The sequence below is a fragment of the Ascaphus truei genome, chromosome 7 (assembly GCF_040206685.1).
Source record: "Ascaphus truei isolate aAscTru1 chromosome 7, aAscTru1.hap1, whole genome shotgun sequence".
Classification (NCBI taxonomy): Eukaryota; Metazoa; Chordata; class Amphibia; order Anura; family Ascaphidae; genus Ascaphus; species Ascaphus truei.
In genome coordinates, this window is record NC_134489.1 from 88,251,266 (window position 1) to 88,269,993 (window position 18,728).

General features: G+C 39.3%; 1 protein-coding gene across 1 annotated transcript in view; it reads left to right on the plus strand.

Moving 5' to 3' along the window:
- Positions 1-18,728, plus strand: part of STAM2 (signal transducing adaptor molecule 2) — a 34,830-nt gene that overhangs the window by 10,126 nt on the left and 5,976 nt on the right. Inside the window, exons 2-11 of the mRNA XM_075609397.1 lie at positions 1,793-1,877; positions 7,370-7,445; positions 7,579-7,674; positions 8,228-8,374; positions 8,816-8,885; positions 10,449-10,638; positions 11,043-11,137; positions 12,604-12,683; positions 13,086-13,173; positions 14,326-14,380. Of these exons, the coding sequence (XP_075465512.1) occupies positions 1,793-1,877; positions 7,370-7,445; positions 7,579-7,674; positions 8,228-8,374; positions 8,816-8,885; positions 10,449-10,638; positions 11,043-11,137; positions 12,604-12,683; positions 13,086-13,173; positions 14,326-14,380 (982 nt within the window). The remainder of the gene's footprint in view (positions 1-1,792; positions 1,878-7,369; positions 7,446-7,578; positions 7,675-8,227; positions 8,375-8,815; positions 8,886-10,448; positions 10,639-11,042; positions 11,138-12,603; positions 12,684-13,085; positions 13,174-14,325; positions 14,381-18,728) is intronic.

Sequence of the window (18,728 nt, forward strand, 5' to 3'; positions counted from 1 at the left end):
ACACACACTCTGCAGCTACACACACACACACACGTTACAGACAGACACTTACTTTGCAGCTACAAACACACTCTCCCTCCTCAACGGCTCTGTGCACGGAGGGAGGGGGAGGCGTCATTGCCTGGCTGCTGCTTCCTGACCAATCCCCTGCCCTGTCTGAGAGCTGTTCCTGCCTCCTGACCAATCCACTGCCCTGTCTCAGAGCTGTTCTGAAAAAAGGAACAGCTGATTGGCCAAAAATAAACACTTGGCAAGCTGCCAAAAATTCCAGGCATTACTGAATGAATAATGCCCAGAATTGTAACCAATCAGAGCAGGGATTTCAATAATGCCCAGAATTTTACAGATTTAGCCTATAATACCCTCTATACAGTCATTAGTGACCTGTGTTATTACATCTTATTATATTAGTAAAATACTTTTTTGTTTTCAAACTTTATTATTTACTCTTCATGATTTGCTTTATTACTTGCTCTGTGTGCTGGAAACCCTGTGTATTTATATAGTAGATTAATATTCAGACATGTTGACCCTTTTTCTGACTGAGAGGCCTGCAACTTGTTGCTTTGCAATGCATTGCACTAGTGCCAGAAGAAGCACTTTGATCCTATCCAGAGGAGGGGACATGTTTGGGGACAACCCCATATGTGTGTTATCATGGTAGAGGAGGGAGAAAGGTATTGTTCCCTTTCTCACACTCCATCCGTAACCACACACATACCACCCATCCTGAATATATTTCATCCAGTGAATACGTTTCCTACCTTCCTTATGAGGCAATAGGGAAAGGAGGAGGATGTTTTGTTTAGCGTATCTCAACAGCACAGGTTAAATAAACAACTGACTGGAGAATGGCTTCAGCAAGATTTATATCGGCCGGTCATTGTTGATCCCAGGTGAGAGGAGCCAAACGTCATATACTGTATCTGTCTGGTCATAGATAGACCCTGACACAGGGAAATATCGATTGGGGTATTCTACGTTTTCCCTTTTTAATTAACATTGGTCAGCGGCTGTTATGAAAAATATATACGTTTGCCTTTTACTCCATCCACAAGTTCTGACCAATGTGTATTTCTGGCTGTCATCTGTGGAACGAGTTAAAGCTTAGTGATGTTTTAAAAATAGAAGAAAACACACACACACACTTGCAATATTTGTAAATATTTGAGATGGCCTTTTTGTCTTCCTGTATATTAAGTAAATGTTGCTAGTAATTTGAACATAGGAGCTCCATGTCCCCAGCATACTTGGACAAAGTTCTGAGCAAACACAATTTTCTCATGGTTTACATGACTGTAGAAATCTATTTCCTGACATGGAAAGCGGGTTTCACAGTATACTTAATATGGGTCTAAGAGTTTGGGGTGTTCTGTCTGCTTACTACTGGGACATTTCCTGGAACTTGCACTGCATAATGTTCTTCACTACTGCAGTGACCAGAAAGTAGTTTCAGATGTGACCCAAGCTGGATGGGATGCCAAAAATCGTACCTCCCCTGTGGCCCATAGGGACTTGTCTACATATATGATGCAAGCAGACGGCACTCGTGTAACATCTGTTGCTGATCTGGGTGCACTGCTACAGTTCTGGTATACATCAAGTGGTCAGCAGGCACTCGCAAGAAACTAGGATACGGTGCAAAATGTAAAAACCATGATGTATGTAAAATAAATAATTTTGTACTATTTACTAGTTTCTGGTGAGTGCCTGCTAACCATTTGAGGTGTGTGATATATAGATATCTATAACACACACACACGTCTCATCTTTCATCTATATTTTGTTTTAGAAAAAGCCACAAATGAATACAACACCAGTGAGGACTGGGGTCTTATTATGGACATCTGTGACAAAATTGTGAATGCTCCTACTGGGTAAGATTTCTTCCTTACAATTATAAATAATGTGATGTCTGGGTAAATACAACCTTCTTATATATCCTGTAAAAAAAAAAAAACAGTAGTTTCTGTTCAAACATATCAATAAACCGTTTCTCTTTTGTATAAATATCTTAAAGTTGAGTTGGATCATTAACACTACATGTTTATCATACATTAGAAAATACGAAAATTAAATGTTTGGGATGGATAGAGATAATTAAATCTTTTTGAGTACGCTCAAATTTGTTGATAAAAGCACAAATAAGCGTGTTTGTTTAGGGAACGTTGAACATGCTTTTTAAATCAAACATACTGTATTCAGACTTACTGTAATTTATTATTTATTTGATTCACCAATTTTGTGGACTTAATCATAACACCTTTCCAGCCTTCTGTCATAATACCACCATTGGATGACAGAGAAGCCCAATGCTACATCCAACATGACAGAAATACACAGTAAAATACTTATATATTCTCTTAAAAAGGGTAATTTAGTTTAACCCTTTGGCCAAAGCGTTGTAAGCTTGCGAGCCACGACAAGGCAGACACCCGTTCGCAAGCCCTGACACTACCAGATAAAATACTAATATACCTCTATTAGGATTAAAATTCTATAGCACTCAATAGCACTCCATTTTGACACATATACATATATATTTTGTGGGGGCTCAGGGGTTCCCAAAAGAGCTTGCTTGGGTTTTGTGTTTTGTGAACGTAATACCACCATTACAATATTTAGTATTTTAACAATCTGGCACACAAACAATTACATTGAGATACAAGTTAAAGCCTAAAAATACATGTATTGTTTTTATTGTGGTCAAGGACCCAGCCTTATTTTTTGTGTTTGTCTAGAAGTGAAGTCACTGCAGCATTTGATACCGTGGACCACCCTCTACTCCTTCACATTCTCCATAATCTTGGTATTCGTAACAAAGCTCTTTCCTGGATCTCCTCTTCTCCCATCGTACTTTCAGTGTCTCTTTTGCTAACACCTCCTCCTCTATCGAGTTCTCTGTGGGGGTACTCCAGGGCCCTGTCCTGGGACCTCTTCTCTTTTCTCTGTACACACTCTCTCTAGGTGACCTAATCACATCTCTTGGTTTTAAGTATCACCTCTATGCTGACGACACAGAAATGTATTTTTCAACCCCATACCTTACACCTGCTGTACAGACAACAACAGAATGACTAGTCGCTCTCCTAGTAGTAAATGGAGATAAAAACCTCGGTGCTTAGGGAGTATATTACAAATAAACACTTGGACAAGTGACTAGAAGAGGTCAGTAAAAGCCCTAATAACAGCACTCAAAGTCACCATACATAAGTCTATATATGGTGGGGATGGATTGTAGGTGTAATCACTAGGACCAAAAATAGAGGTATATAGCCTCCAGCCAACAGACTACAGACAGCAATTAAAACCAAAAATAATAAAGTTTTATTAAATAAATGACCGACGCAACTTAACAACTATGGGGAACATATATAAACACACACTGGATCTAAAATCCTCACGGACCGAACGGTGGTGGGCTAATAAGTGGGACAGGCTCATGTGTTAATACACATATATAGGGGAAATACACTATGATATGGAAGGTAGGTAAACTGCTCAGCAGAATCTAGAATAACGATGTTATACACATATTGGTGATTTGCTGACCGTCATGCTGCGGGTATATAGCGTAGCATAAAACTCTGTTAGAGATATTAATATCGCTACCCCATGTATAGATGGAAAACAGCGTGTAACGCGATCAACAGGGGTGCAGCAGAACGACGAGTATACATAAGGGAGAACACCAGATATAATGTGCTCTCTTCGCTGGACAAGGCAGCTTGAATCAGCTATTACTTATCTCTTAGAGTCCAGGCAGCTATCGCATTTGAGAAACAGCGTGTCGCTGTGTATGTGAGGATACTACCTTCGCTGCATGTCCCTGCCCACACAGACCGTTCTTCCTGGTGTGCGTCAAGCGTCTGACGTCACCATACCCCGACGTACGTCACTCCTCCCCCTGAAGAAGCGTGCCCAGCACGTGAAACGTACGTCGGGGTATGGTGACGTCAGACGCTTGACGCACACCAGGAAGAACGGTCTGTGTGGGCAGGGACATGCAGCGAAGGTAGTATCCTCACATACACAGCGACACGCTGTTTCTCAAATGCGATAGCTGCCTGGACTCTAAGAGATAAGTAATAGCTGATTCAAGCTGCCTTGTCCAGCGAAGAGAGCACATTATATCTGGTGTTCTCCCTTATGTATACTCGTCGTTCTGCTGCACCCCTGTTGATCGCGTTACACGCTGTTTTCCATCTATACATGGGGTAGCGATATTAATATCTCTAACAGAGTTTTATGCTACGCTATATACCCGCAGCATGACGTTCAGCAAATCACCAGTATGTGTATAACATCGTTATTCTAGATTCTGCTGAGCAGTTTACCTACCTTCCATATCATAGTGTATTTCCCCTATATATGTGTATTAACACATGAGCCTGTCCCACTTATTAGCCCACCACCGTTCGGTCCGTGAGGATTTTAGATCCAGTGTGTGTTTATATATGTTCCCCATAGTTGTTAAGTTGCGTCGGTCATTTATTTAATAAAACTTTCATATTTTTGGTTTTAATTGCTGTCTGTAGTCTGTTGGCTATATACCTCTATTTTTGGTCCTAGTGATTACACCTACAATCCATCCCCACCATATATAGACTTATGTATGGTGACTTTGAGTGCTGTTATTAGGGCTTTTAGTGACCTCTTCTAGTCACTTGTCCAAGTGTTTACCTGCTGTACAGACCAAAGTTTCTGAATGTCTCTCTGCGATATTCTGGATGGCCCTCTGCCGACTTAAACTTAACATGGCAAAAACAGAACTCATACTTCCTCCCAAACCTGGCCCTACTACCTACTTCCACATTAGTGTTGGAAGCACTATCATTCACCCAGTAGCCTAAGCACGCTGCCTAGGGGTCACACTCTACTCCTCTCTCACATTCAAAACGTATCTAAAACTTGTTGCTTTTTCCTCCGCAATATTTCAAAGATACACCCTTTCCTCTGTTGCTCGACTGCTAAAACTCTGACTTAGGCCCTCATTCTGTCCTGTCTCGATTACTTTAACCTCCTGCTGTCCGGCCTTCCTGCCTCTCACCTGTCTCCCCTACAATCTATCCTAAACGCTGCTGCCAGAATCACTCTACTAATTCCTAGATCTGTCTCGGCTCCCTGCTGAAATCCCTCTCCTGGCTTCCTATCAAATCCCGCATCTTGTACTCAACTCTTGTCCTCACTTGTCTGCCCCTCCTTACATCTCAGCCTTAATTCCTCGCTATGCACCATCCCAACTCTTGCGTTCTGGTCAAGGATATCTTCTCTCTACCTCCTTTGTATCTAAAGCCCTCTCCTGCCTTAAACCTTTCTCACTGACTGCCCTACACCTCTGGAATGCCCTTCCCCTCAATTCTCGACTAGCGCCCTCTCTATCCACCTTTTAAGACACACTTGCTTAAAGAAGCATATGAGTAGCACCGTGGCTAATACTATACACATGAACAAAGGATGTGCTGCGCTATTCAAACAATAAATAATAAAAACTAATAATAAATATTAAATGGTGAATACAATATAATGACCGTAATAATTACGTGCCCTAAAAATCACTTAAACTTAATTGTTCTAGTGTGATCGTGTGGCTGCCCAAAAGAAAAGGTAACTCTGACTACCCTGGTCAGATGTGATTAGTGAAGAAAAAGTGTTACCATGTAGCGACTATTATGTGACTATACTTAATGCAATAACAATATGTGACAAATCTTGTAACAAATACAACCATAGGAAATGGCCTTTGAATGTCAATCCCAATTAGTCCAATGTTGGTTAGTGGGTCCAGATGGAATTTCAGCACATGGAAAAAGAAAAATAGTCAAAAATACTGTAATTATGTAGTAAATAAATAAAATGTTAAAGGAATGGTGAGTTCCTCAGAGGTAGGAAGATGGTCGAAATAGTAAGATGAAAAAAAAGGTAAATTTAATAATCAATAAAAAATTTACATAAAAAATTGGCTCCACTTCCTCACGCTGGCGAAAAATTGAAATCCTACTTACTAGAAACAAGTAGGTATTAAGCATTGAATACTGTGAAATCATAGGGAACTGCCTTTCATCACAAACGACCGCCCCTGGAATCCTAACAGCATGTCCTCCAGACCTGCTGGGGCGCGTGGATTCTCTGGTGGTCGACGAGATGCTTACTTGGCTTCTTTTCCCCTTCTACTCATATGGAAGCCTCCGCTGTCCTGGACGCTTGCTTGCTCTCTCGCGAGAGCTGATGGTAAGAACAATCTGGTTCCGGGTATGCTGTGATTGGCCCCAAGTCACTCTATGGGGATGAGTGCACATCGATGCCACTCCGTTCGTGCAGGAGTAAGGATATGGCAAACTCCACCCTACGTGTTTCACGGATTTCTCCGCTTCGTCAGGGGTATGGTGCGAAGCGGAGTAATCCGTGAAATGTGTAGGGTGGAGTTTGCCATAGCCTTACGCCTGCACGAACGGAGTAGCATCGATGTGCACTCATTCCCCATAGAGAGTGACTCGGGGCCAATCACAGCATACCCGGAACCGGCTTGTTCTTACCATCGGCTCTCGCGAGAGAGCAAGCAAGCGTCCAGGACAGCTGAGGCTGTATAGGTTCTCCTGTTTTCCCTGTTATTGTATGTAACCGTCTGCATATATTGTACTGTATGTTTCTCATAACTTTATTTTTTCTGTAAACTAAGCACTGTACTACTTTTGTATATAAAATGTAATATATTCTCTTTGGGCCCAAGCTGAACTTTGTACACTTTTTTCAAAGGGATTATTTGCATTTTCGGACACATTTTGCACAATATATATATATTTGTATGCTAATTACATATTTTTTCTTGGTAAACGGACCAAAAACTCTGCAAGTAGAACTTGATACTATTTTGGATGGTGGCAGCAATTTAAGGTTGTGTTTGTGACGGATTGAGGGGAGATATTACTCATTTGAGGGACCCTGCAGGGGAGAAAAGTGGGTCAGCTAGATAGCGGTGTATATTAACCCTTGTCACATACACAAGTCAAATGGTCACTGGTGTGCCGTTTGTGACGTCTTCCTTTACGTGAACAATTATAGAAAAATCCAAATTTTTAAAAGGAGCATAACATTGACCAACAGAAATGTGGATTTGTTGACAACAGGAGTGGCCAACTCCAGTTCTCAAGGATCACCAACAGGTCAGGTTTTCAGGATATCCCTGCTTCAGCACAGGTGGCTAGGTCAGAATGAGTTGGCCACCCCTAGTTTAGAACATACAATAAAAGAACAAATCGACAGATTAGTGTAGGTGCCTTCTCTCACTGATGGGGCTAAAGCCTATTCAGACCAGTATTTACTTTACAGAACTGCTAAAATATTCTAGCCACTACTTTTTGTTTTACAGTGCAAAAGATGGCCTTAAATCCATAATGAAAAGAGTCAATCACAAAGTCCCACACGTCGCTTTGCAAGCGCTGACAGTAAGTACAAGCTACTTTCTATTGATTTTGATGAGCTTTTCTCATATGTAGTGACTTAACATCCTCTGTGTTTAATGACTACATGTGTTGTATGAAATATTTATCAACTTAATTACTTTATATGTATCCTCAGCTCTTGGGAGCCTGCGTGGCAAACTGTGGGAAGGCTTTTCATTTAGAAATATGTTCAAGAGATTTTGCAAGTGAAGTGCGTGGCATTATAAATAAGGTATACTGTACATATATTCCTCCTTCCTGTTTTTTTTTAATATATATGCTTCATTTATTAGCTTGGGTAACACGTCTACAAACAAAACATTCATTTAATTGATTATCTAACTTTACACAACATCCAAGCATTTTTCTTCTTACAAATTGCCAGTAATTTAGAGTTCACTCTTTTTATAATCTGTCAGTTACTTGCATGCAGCATTATAGTCAACATAGTACTGATTTTATGCATAATGTACAGTATAGTTCTTCAGGATACTGCTACAAATCATTTGTCTTAAAATAATCATTTTAAACATTTGTAAAGGTAAAATGTGAACGTCTTGATTTCTGGAGCACAGTGTAGAACACGCTTCTTATGTTCACAAAACCGAGCCAATAAATGCACGTCTTAATGCAGTGAAGTTGATGTACATTATTAACTATACTATTTGGTACACATTGACTCGTTGGGCATATTCATCTTGGCATGAGTAGGTTCAGTGTTTCCTAAGCATCATCCTGTATTCTTACCTGTTTGGCCAATTATCTTTGCTATATATTTTTTGTAGGCACATCCAAAGGCATGTGACAAGCTAAAAGCTTTGATGGTTGAATGGTCAGAAGAATTTCAGAAGGATCCCCAGTTTAGTCTTATATCTGCCACCATCAAATCTCTGAAGGAAGAAGGGATATCTTTCCCGACATCAGGATCTCAGGTAGGATAATTCAGTATGGATATGATGTAGAATGTCTGAAACCATAGATTCATGGTGGTATAGTGTGAAAAGATACACAATATTGCTGATGCAGCCCACATTGTTTTGTACTATAGTGTGAAACGACAAATAGCAGTCACGGTTTAATCAACTCAGTAGTGTTCGATAGCATCCTCTTTTCATTACTTCATAGTAATGAATATATATATAGACGGTCTTCGCTCTCCGTCATTTTGCTTTAGGACAAACTGATTATCTGTCGTGTCGCAATGAATTGCATGAAATGGATTATCCAACGCTTGCCGCCATTAACATGGGATTCGCTTTACAACGCTTTCACTCTCCGACGCGAGATTCCGGAACAGGTTTCATCTGATAACCGAGGATTGCCTGCACAGTATATACAAATTAAATTGCTAATCTGTAACCTTTCATTTGTAGAGTGCTACAAATACTCCTAAGAATGGAACATTACCCACTAAAAACAAAGAGGAGGAAGATTTTGCTAAAGGTATGTTTATTAGCAACGACAGAAATGAAAGGAAGGCCTCACATTCTGTGCATTCTTTTCCCGTTTTTATAAAAAGTAAGGCCAAATTACATTTAAGAAGGTGCGGTTTATATTTCCAAATCAACAATGTTTATCTTAGATGCTATAAGTCAGTGTTTCCGAACTCCAGTCCTCGGGGAACCCCAACATGTCAGGTCTTAAGGATATCCCTGCTCCAGCACAGGTGGCTGTCAAAATGACTGAGCCGCTGATTGACCCACCTGTGCTGGAGCAGGAATATCCTCAAGACCTGCCCTGTTGGGGTTCCCTGAGGACTGCACTTGGGAAACACTGCTATAAGCAGAACCATATTAGAACCTTGAAATGAAATGTCACATCCCGGACATAGGTACAAATGTTATTTTAGATTTCAGGTTTTTTCTGTGATCATCAATAGATATTTTTTGTGTACTGAGCAATCAGAAGTAACGGCTCCATCTGTACTTTTTTAAACACCTTTTTTGTTTTCATTCACAACCATCTTATATTTCTTCTAGTAACACAGTCGACCCTCTTAAAATAATTGCTAACTTGTTAATCATTGGAGAGGGGGGGGGGGGGGGGCGGGGAGAAACAAAGTATTTGTGCTTTCTGCGAATACATTTGTATTTTCAAACACAGTCCTATTTATTTAATGTACAAATTAATACAAGTGCCATTACATTTCTGCATCATGACTGCAGATATTCATACAAATATATCATAAAGTATAATGAAGAATCAGATGATGAGTCACAAGTTACCTTGGGAAATAGTGATAGATCTGCAAGAGATGTGATTTATTGTAGAAGGAACTCATACTGCCACAAGCATTACAAATGCTGAACTTTTATTATTTTGATTGCTTTTCTGTAAAATCATTGGCGAACAAAGTTTTTCATAGCTGCAGCTTTTTGCAACTGGCAATTTGTTTTGTACGAGTGACCAACTTTGCACAAGCACACATCAGCAGAAATACACCAAACCCCCAACTGCACTTTGGAAATGTACTGTATGTGTCATACAGGTATTAAAAGTCCATTTAGGAAATATCCATTAGAGGTGGGTGCTGTCTATCTCCTTTCTTGCTGAACTGTAAAGACTGCAAAATCTAGAGAAGCACACACCACCACTCCAACTGCAGAAATGTCTGCACTTTTAGTAAGCGAAAATAGAATCCACTAACCATTTAGTTACGAGAGACCGAGAACTCATAAGTTGTCTGGACAACCCATGAGGTTTGCAGCATTAAAGGCATTTAGAGCAAAACTTTTGAAGGTGGTATATTGGAAACCATGACCAGTTATCATCCAATCCTGTATTATAGCTTTTAACACACTACGTTTCTGAAGTTCAGGAGCACAAGTTAAAGCACCATTCATGTTTAGACATAGCATCAACATTTCTTTTTTTTTCTTACTGGTTTTATGTATGATTGTAAGGTGGTTGGTGTTATTTGTAGTGTGTGTTGTATGTTCATTCAATAAATAGAAGAAATTCAGATAGCTCAAATGTATAATATTTTTTTTGTCTTCCAAATAACAGCAGTTGAGTTGTCTTTACAAGAGCAGAAGCAGCAGCCATCTGAGATAAAAGCCTTATATCCATCTGTGGACTCGCAGCATGATAGTCAGAAGATGCCAAGAAAGGTCCGGGCACTGTATGATTTTGAAGCTGTTGAGGACAATGAACTCACATTTAAAAGTGGAGAAATCATTATTGTTTTGGATGATAGGTACGAAGTTAGAGAATACATTACCTCTCAAGTGCATACTGTACCTCACAAGTGATACCCAAAGCCTATATGTGCATAATTCGACTTCCTCAAAATTAAGAAATGTCTGTAGCATCTTTAGTATGCGTTATGCTTTGCATTAATTACATTTACTTACACTTTGGCTAATTCTACAGGGCTCATTTAATCTTTTAAATTCACAAAATGTCGAGGTCAATGAATTGTCGCTAAACAAATCTAATTTATTAAAGATTTCCTTATTGCACCAAAAAAAAAAAAAAATATATATATATATTTTAATATCACTGATTTAAAATCACCCACATCTGCTATTTCCATCTGAATTATGTATAGATGGTAATAAGCAGTTCTAATCATTTTTGTAATTTTTTTTTTTTTTACAGTGACACAAACTGGTGGAAAGGGGAAAATCACAGAGGCGTCGGACTTTTCCCATCTAATTTTGTCTCATCAGCCTTAAATGCTGAGCCAGAAGCAGGTATGTAAAATACTCATATGTATTCATATGTTTCACGTATGGAAAGGTGCAATCATATACTTATTTTTGATATATCTATATTTCTCCTCGTTTTTCTTGTGTATCCTAAATTGTGACATTTTAAATCTGACCATACACTTTTCTGATAACTTAAAGGAAGATACTTAAGATCAGCAGTATGCATGTGAATCGTTGCTTTCAATTTCAGTTTGATTAATTAGGAAAATGATATTGCTGAAAACTTGCACTGCATGAAGAATTTTAGGGTGGCTGTGCTCGCCCCACACACACCCCATACCAACCACACAGTTTCTTTAAGATCATTGTAATGTAACTAAAGGTTCTTCATACTTGATATGAATATTGAGCATACATTCATTGGATTTTGCTAGCAAGAGGAAACAAAAAAAAAAACCTGGACAGAGATATATAAAGTTTAATAGACGTATCTGGAACTACAATCTGTGCAAGTGACATTCCCAATTGAGCAGCACCCAACAGATGGCCACAATATTTCCTGTTTTCTCTTTTCCTCGAACAGTAAATGTTAATTGATGTCTGACTAACGAGCTGTCTTCCTAAAGAGAAATACAAACCAGATTTTCAGAGATCTATGTCCTAGCAGCTAAAGCGCATTATCTTCCTCTTGTGATTTACCAATTCTCTCAAAAGTAACTACTTCTACTTTGCTGTGGTGCATTGACTTTTACATTTATCTTAGTTTTTTCCTCATAGTTTGATTAATACAGCTCAACCCTGTTATAACACGATCCGTTACAACGCAAGTCCGCTTATAACGCGATGCAAGCGTGGCTCCCAATTTTCGTATTTATGAATACTTTACAAAACGATTATTGGTATCTTAAATACTTTATTGTACAATGCATACAATTGTACATTATTTCTAACGCGATCCGCTTATAACACGATGTGATTCTTTGGACCCCAAGCACAGCGTTATAAGGGGGTTGAGCTGTACTCTCTTTATTACCTCTGATTTTTCTTTTCATCATTCCACAATAGTTTCTGCTCCTCTTATAGTTCTGTACTTTGTGTGACATTTCCAGTTCTGCAGAGGTAAACTCCAGTGGCTAATTGAATGTATAAGAACTTCATAACCGTATGCTGGATGACAGAGATCACATTACCTTTCCGTCCTGTGCTGGAGGGATTTATTGTAAATAGCTTTGTTTCTGCCTCACGGTACAGAAGCAGTTCCACACTGATAACATGGATGATCTCTGAAAGTCCCAAGCTAATAAACACTGTTATTTCACAAAAAGAACTGTATTGCAGGATATAGTGATGATAAATAATCCATAATATAAAATAAATCCTAAACCAGTGTGGTTTCCTTGTGCTCCTCTCTAAGCACTCTTCATTCCTTTACTTATACCAACACATACAGTATACATACATGTCTTCAATTATAAATCTCTGCATATTATTACATTTTTCTTTTCAAGGTATAGAAAAGGTTGCTGTGTGTGAAGATGTTCCAGAGAGTACCACAAAAACTGAACCTGAACCTGTTTTCATAGATGAAGTATGTCAACCTTTGCATTTTTCTTCTTCTTTGCTCATAACAAACTTGCTCTTCAGACATATTGTTATAAATATGGGCATCTTAATCAAATACCTCTTGTACAATGTTCGTAAATAGATCACTGCGCCATTTTTGTGATTTGCCGCTTTAAGTCAATGTATCAAGGGCTTTGTTCCAGTTTTTGTGCCATGCGCATCAGCTTGTTTTTTTGCGGGTGTCAGAAGAGTATTTTGGGAGGAATTTCATGATGCACAGATTGAAATATATAAAACTGTGCGTTACCTTCTCCTTTCAATCTGTGTAAAAAAAAATCCAGCCCGTCAGAGGTGAAACTTTGCACCGTCTGTAAAGAAAAACAACTGTTTGTGCTATTTGGTTACTTATTTCTCACTTGTTTCATAGGATAAAATGGATCATGCCTTGCAATTACTTCAGAGCATTGATCCCACAGACCCCAAGCCTGACTCTGCTAATCTGCTCGAGTTAGAAGGTATGCAAATTAATTCAGAAAATTGGTGTCTTAGATAGCAAACACTATATACTAGTGCTTAGGCTGTGTGTGAACTAGTGAAGTGAGAAGCATGTGTTTTTCGGGGAAACTATTCCAAGTCTGCAGTTGGAGGTACAAAGGCTTTAAACCGTAAAGTAGTTGAAACTAGAGTCCACTTTAAAAGCTTTAACCAGCTGTTAAGTCCAGAAAATTGCAATTTGGAACAGTGACAGCTGCGGGAAGTAAAGTGATGTATTAGAACAAAATGTTGTGGCCTATTGAGGATTGTGAGCATTTGTGTTGAAAGATCTCACAACCTTTTCCTTTTAATACATTTTTGTCTGTAGGAAAATACTTTTCTTGTCCTACAGGTAGTTTCTATATTCTTAAGTGTAAAGAGAGAGGCAGGCCTATACATATTGTCTATATTAAGAATTGTAGTATGTGGTATTTTGCACTATACAGTACAGTATTTTGCAATTTAGAAGACCTTTCCTGCATATCCCTTTTGAATTGACTAGACTTCATAATTATCCTTTTAGACTTGACGTTTTATCAATTACATTTAAATTGAAGACGTTTACTTAAATGGGATTTGACAGGATTTGCATACCTGAAATATTAAGCTCTTCTTAACACACTTAACACACGCCCGTCATTTAAATGTAATGTCTACACCAAAAATGAACACTGTGTAATCAATTAGAATTGCATTTGGGTATCTTATAGAAGTTAAATTAACCAGATAGTCACACAGATTACAAAGTGCAAATCTAAATTGCATTACAAATATTACTAAATGTTTTCAGTGCCCTACTTGCATGTGTTTGGGTATGAGTTTGTTATAAAAAATAATACCTTGACATGCTGGCTGGTATCAGAAGTGGCTGTGTATCTGTAATGGGAGTTGGAGTTTCTCTTCTCTCATGCCAAATGTAGTCTGCATATGTAACTTGGCTCATATCTTATTAGAGCGCTAGAAACTGCATTGAGTGATGTAAATACAGTACATCAAAAGGTATTAAGAACACAGATTAGAGGATAAAATTATATAAAATGTCACAACCAATCTGCTATAGATGTGTTTGCTTTCACAGTGAGGAAGATGACGGGGTATGCATGTCATCTAAGCTTTCTTTTTATCTTCTGTAGATGTCTGCCAACAAATGGGCCCAATGATAGATGAAAAGCTAGAAGAGATTGATAGGTGAGTTATGACCTTTTGTGTAAACCAATAATAGTACATATATCATGTGGATTAATGGTGCATTTCGGCTTAATAAAGTGTAGAGGTATTCCTTACCTTAGACCACATTTGTCCTTATTCACATCTTTCACTTTTGTGATGCTAGAGTGCACTAAACAGCTTAGTCAGTGTAGACTAGGGATGACCAACTCAACTCCTCAAGGGTTGCCAACAGGTCAGGTTTTCAGGATATCCCTGCTTCAGCACAGGTGGATCAGAGGCTCAGTCGAAGGCTGAGCCTTTGAGCCACCTGTGCTGACGCAGGGATATCCTGAAAACCTGACCTGTTGGTGGCTCTTGAGGGCTGGAGTTGGCCACCCCTCTAGTAGACCACGTTCTAAAGTATAGAATTGTAGAGTGCCAGTGCATCAGAATAAACAAGTCCCTTGAGTATATAAGCGTCTGCAACAGGACCACTCCCAATATATTGTGTGTATATAATGTAATTGCCCTAATAGGGTTAGGGGACTAGTACCTAATGCTAAAAAAGCACCAATAAGCAGTACAAACATTGTCCCATATAATGAGAAATAAGGGTATGGCAACCCACAGAAGCAACTCACTGTTGGTTCCCAAGATCCAAAGGAGTGGTCCACAGCAGTAAGTTCAGCAGCGTGCAGTCCACCAGGCAAAAAGCAGGAACAGGTAGAGAAAAAAAGGCAGTGCACTGCCTAGAATAACAGGAGGAGGCTCACGGAAGCAAAAAAGTTACTTTATTGAAATAAAGGGATCAGACAAAGTCCCCCATAGCTACAGCAGGTGTCCCACCTACGCGTTTCGGGCCGTGTGCCCTTTATCAAGGTGTAAATAAACAATACAGACCGGCGCCTTAAAAAGTCCAAATGGAGGAAACAGAGGTAGTGTCCAAAGAGTAGCTGCAGTGTCCAAATGGAGGATGTTCATTCTTTAGACTGCAGGCTCCACAACAGCATACATGAATGCAAGGGAGACAAAAGAACAGATCATAGTGCAACAAGGTACATGTAAAACATATAACACATAGACAAGACAGACAGACCACAAAGACAGATAGGCTAACAAATAATTAAAGAGATTTAATATAACACATTAAAAGTGAACCAATACAGGGCTGATGTTGGATCCGATGTGTAAAATCGGAATCCTACTTACAGGACTACCAAAAGGTACAAGCAGGGATAATCAGTGTCTGTGCTCCGGCTGCAGCTGTTGTTGGACACGCGGCGATCGGGGGAGACTGCAAACACTTCCCTGGCTCTGCACTAAGATGTGCCTCGCTGGGGTTTGCTTCTCCTGATGCCGCCCGTCACTCCGGAACCGGAAACACGTCGCTGAAGGCGGGGACAATTCTCCGAAATCCCTTCTCCTGTTTCTGTACTCTGCTGGGCTCCTGCGTTGATCAGCTCTCTGTCGTTCACTGCAAATTCTCCACAATCACTTGCCCAACTCGTTTCGTGCGCATGCGCACTTCTTCAGGGGATATTCAGACACAGTCCATATTCAGACACAGTCCATGATGTCTTTAAGTACTGACAGGACGCACACCATTGGATAGAAGAGTACCAATTAAATAAACTCATAATGTCCTCAATTGGTTGGAACTCCTGTCAGTCATGCACTGTGTTAACGTAGCCTACCTTCCAAACAAATACACATACAAAAACATCTACAAATACTAACACACATACCTTAATGAAAATACAAAATACATACACTATATCAACTCAAGTTACTATCATCCCTATAACACACAGTGATAACACATACATAATGTATGTTGCCAGTATCAAATCTGGCTGATGATGATGTAACATAAATAAGCACTTTTAGTAAACATTGGCACTAATAAAAGAAATACTCGTAGTATAATTAATAAATATTAATATCTAATAAAAATATAAAATAGAATGGTATGAATTATTTAATATATATATATAAATAATTAATCAATTAATTGATTTAAAAAGATCGAATTGTAAAACTCTTAAAAAAGCCATTTTAGAAAAAAGTAATTTTAAAAAGACGCCGAGATCAAAATCAATATTGAGCCCATTGGGGGAGAGGGTCTTCAGCTCATAGATCCAGTAGGCTTCACGCCTTCTGATCTGATGTAGCTGATTTCCCCCCCTCCAATTTACCTGCACTGTTTCTATTGCTTGGCATCTTAGTCCTATTGGACTTTTATTATGATGGGTGCTAAAATGATGCGACACACTGTGTATTTAAACCTCGCTTTATATTGTAGATATGTTCATATACCCTTCTTTGGTATCACCTACCTGTCCTGCCCACATATTGTAGGCCGCAGGGGCACTGTAATAAGTATATCACAAAGGTGGAGTGACAGTTTATGAATGTTTTAATGGTATACAATTTTTCAGTAACATTTGATTTAAAGGTTTTGGTGTCACAGCTGAATGTGCAGGCTGTGCAATTAGTGCATTTAAAAAAGCCCTTACTCCTATTGCCTATTTTTAATTTTGTGTGATCGAGAGGACAACTCGGGGCTAATCTGTTCTTTATGTTTGCTGCTTTTGTAAAAATAATTTTAGGTCTATCTGGAAGACATTCTGATAAAATATTGTCACATAAGAGCATTGGCCAGTGTTTATTAATAATCTGGCGAATTTTTGGAGCCATCTCATTATATTGAGTGACAAAGGCCACTCCACTGTTCTGTTCTTTATTTTTAGACTGGTTTTTATTTTTATATTCCAAAAGAGTGGACCTCTCAATTTTATCTACCTGAAGGGATGCTTCCTCAAGAAGACTGTCTGGGTATTTTCTATCACGGAATTTCTCTTTAAGTTCATCCGCCTGTACCGCAAATACCTCTGGGTTTTAAGGCGCCGGTCTGTATTGTTTATTTGTGTCTTTTCACTAGCTGTGTTTGGGTTAGTTTGTTCCAGGCAGCCTTTATTCACCTAGGTGATTATTTTGTGTAACACCTTTATATACATTGTTGTACACTTGCACTTAATATTTAAATTTTTTTAGCGCTTAACACACCAATCTTTTTCTAGTTACTTTATCAAGGTGTACCCTACTTCATAAAAAGCCAGTATATAAATATACGCGCCGATCGCGCTAACGAGTGACGTCACAAACCCATATCCAATTGGGTCGCACCTGATACATGCATGTATTCCTATTGGCTAAGGGAATCGTGTCATATTCACAAGGCTTTATTGAAACCATCTTGGCAGCTGTATATCAGCTTTTAGAGGGAAACCTCCGATTGGCTAGTAATTATTTCAATGTGAACAACTTTATTGAGAACTTACAAAGCCTAAGATACATCTGTGGGTTGTGACGTCAGACGTTCGGCTTTTTCACCCAGTGCAAGAAAAAACAAGATATTGTGAAACAAAAATCCAAATGTTATAAAACAAAAAGGTTCTAATATTTAAATAAAGGGGAATTAATCCTAACAAGGATTCAAACTTTAAAACAGTGTTTGCACAAGGAAAACACACATATTAAGAAAGCAAGAAAATAAATTTATTTAGCATATTACCAGATCCCATTGATACATCAATAGCATAGTAAAGCAACATCTGTCATGTCTCATTAGCATGAATAACGTATCAGCCAATCACAGTTGTCCTTCTAAGGCCTTGGCCATGTTTGGCGCTTGCTTGCTCTCGCTTGCTGCCGCTCGCTCTACCAGGAGCTTTTTGCTGTCCTTACAGAGGAGACAGCAAGCGCTTGGTGTGTATCACTGTGTGTGTGTGTCACTTGGTAGCTGTCAGTGTGTGTGTCACTGGGGAACGTGTGTGTGTGTGTGTGTGTGTGTGTGTGTGTGTGTGTGTGTATATTATATAATATTTTAAAAATTAAAAAAAAGACATGTGAGAATACACACACACACACACACACACATATGCATACACACACACACACACACACACACAAAGACACACGCACGCACGCACACACAAAGGCACACACACACGCGCACACACACACACGCGCGCGCGCGCACACACACACACACACACACAAAGGCACACACACAAAGGCACACACACACACAAAGGCACACACATGCATACACTCACACATGCATGCATACACACACGTGCATACACATGCACACACACACATGCATACACACACACATGCATACACACACACATGCATACACATACACACACATGCATACACACACACACACATGCATACACACACACACACACGCATGCATACACACACACGCACACGCACACGCACACGCACATGCACACACACATACACACAATGCACAAACACAGACACACACACACATACACACAATGCACAAACACAGACACACACACACACACACACA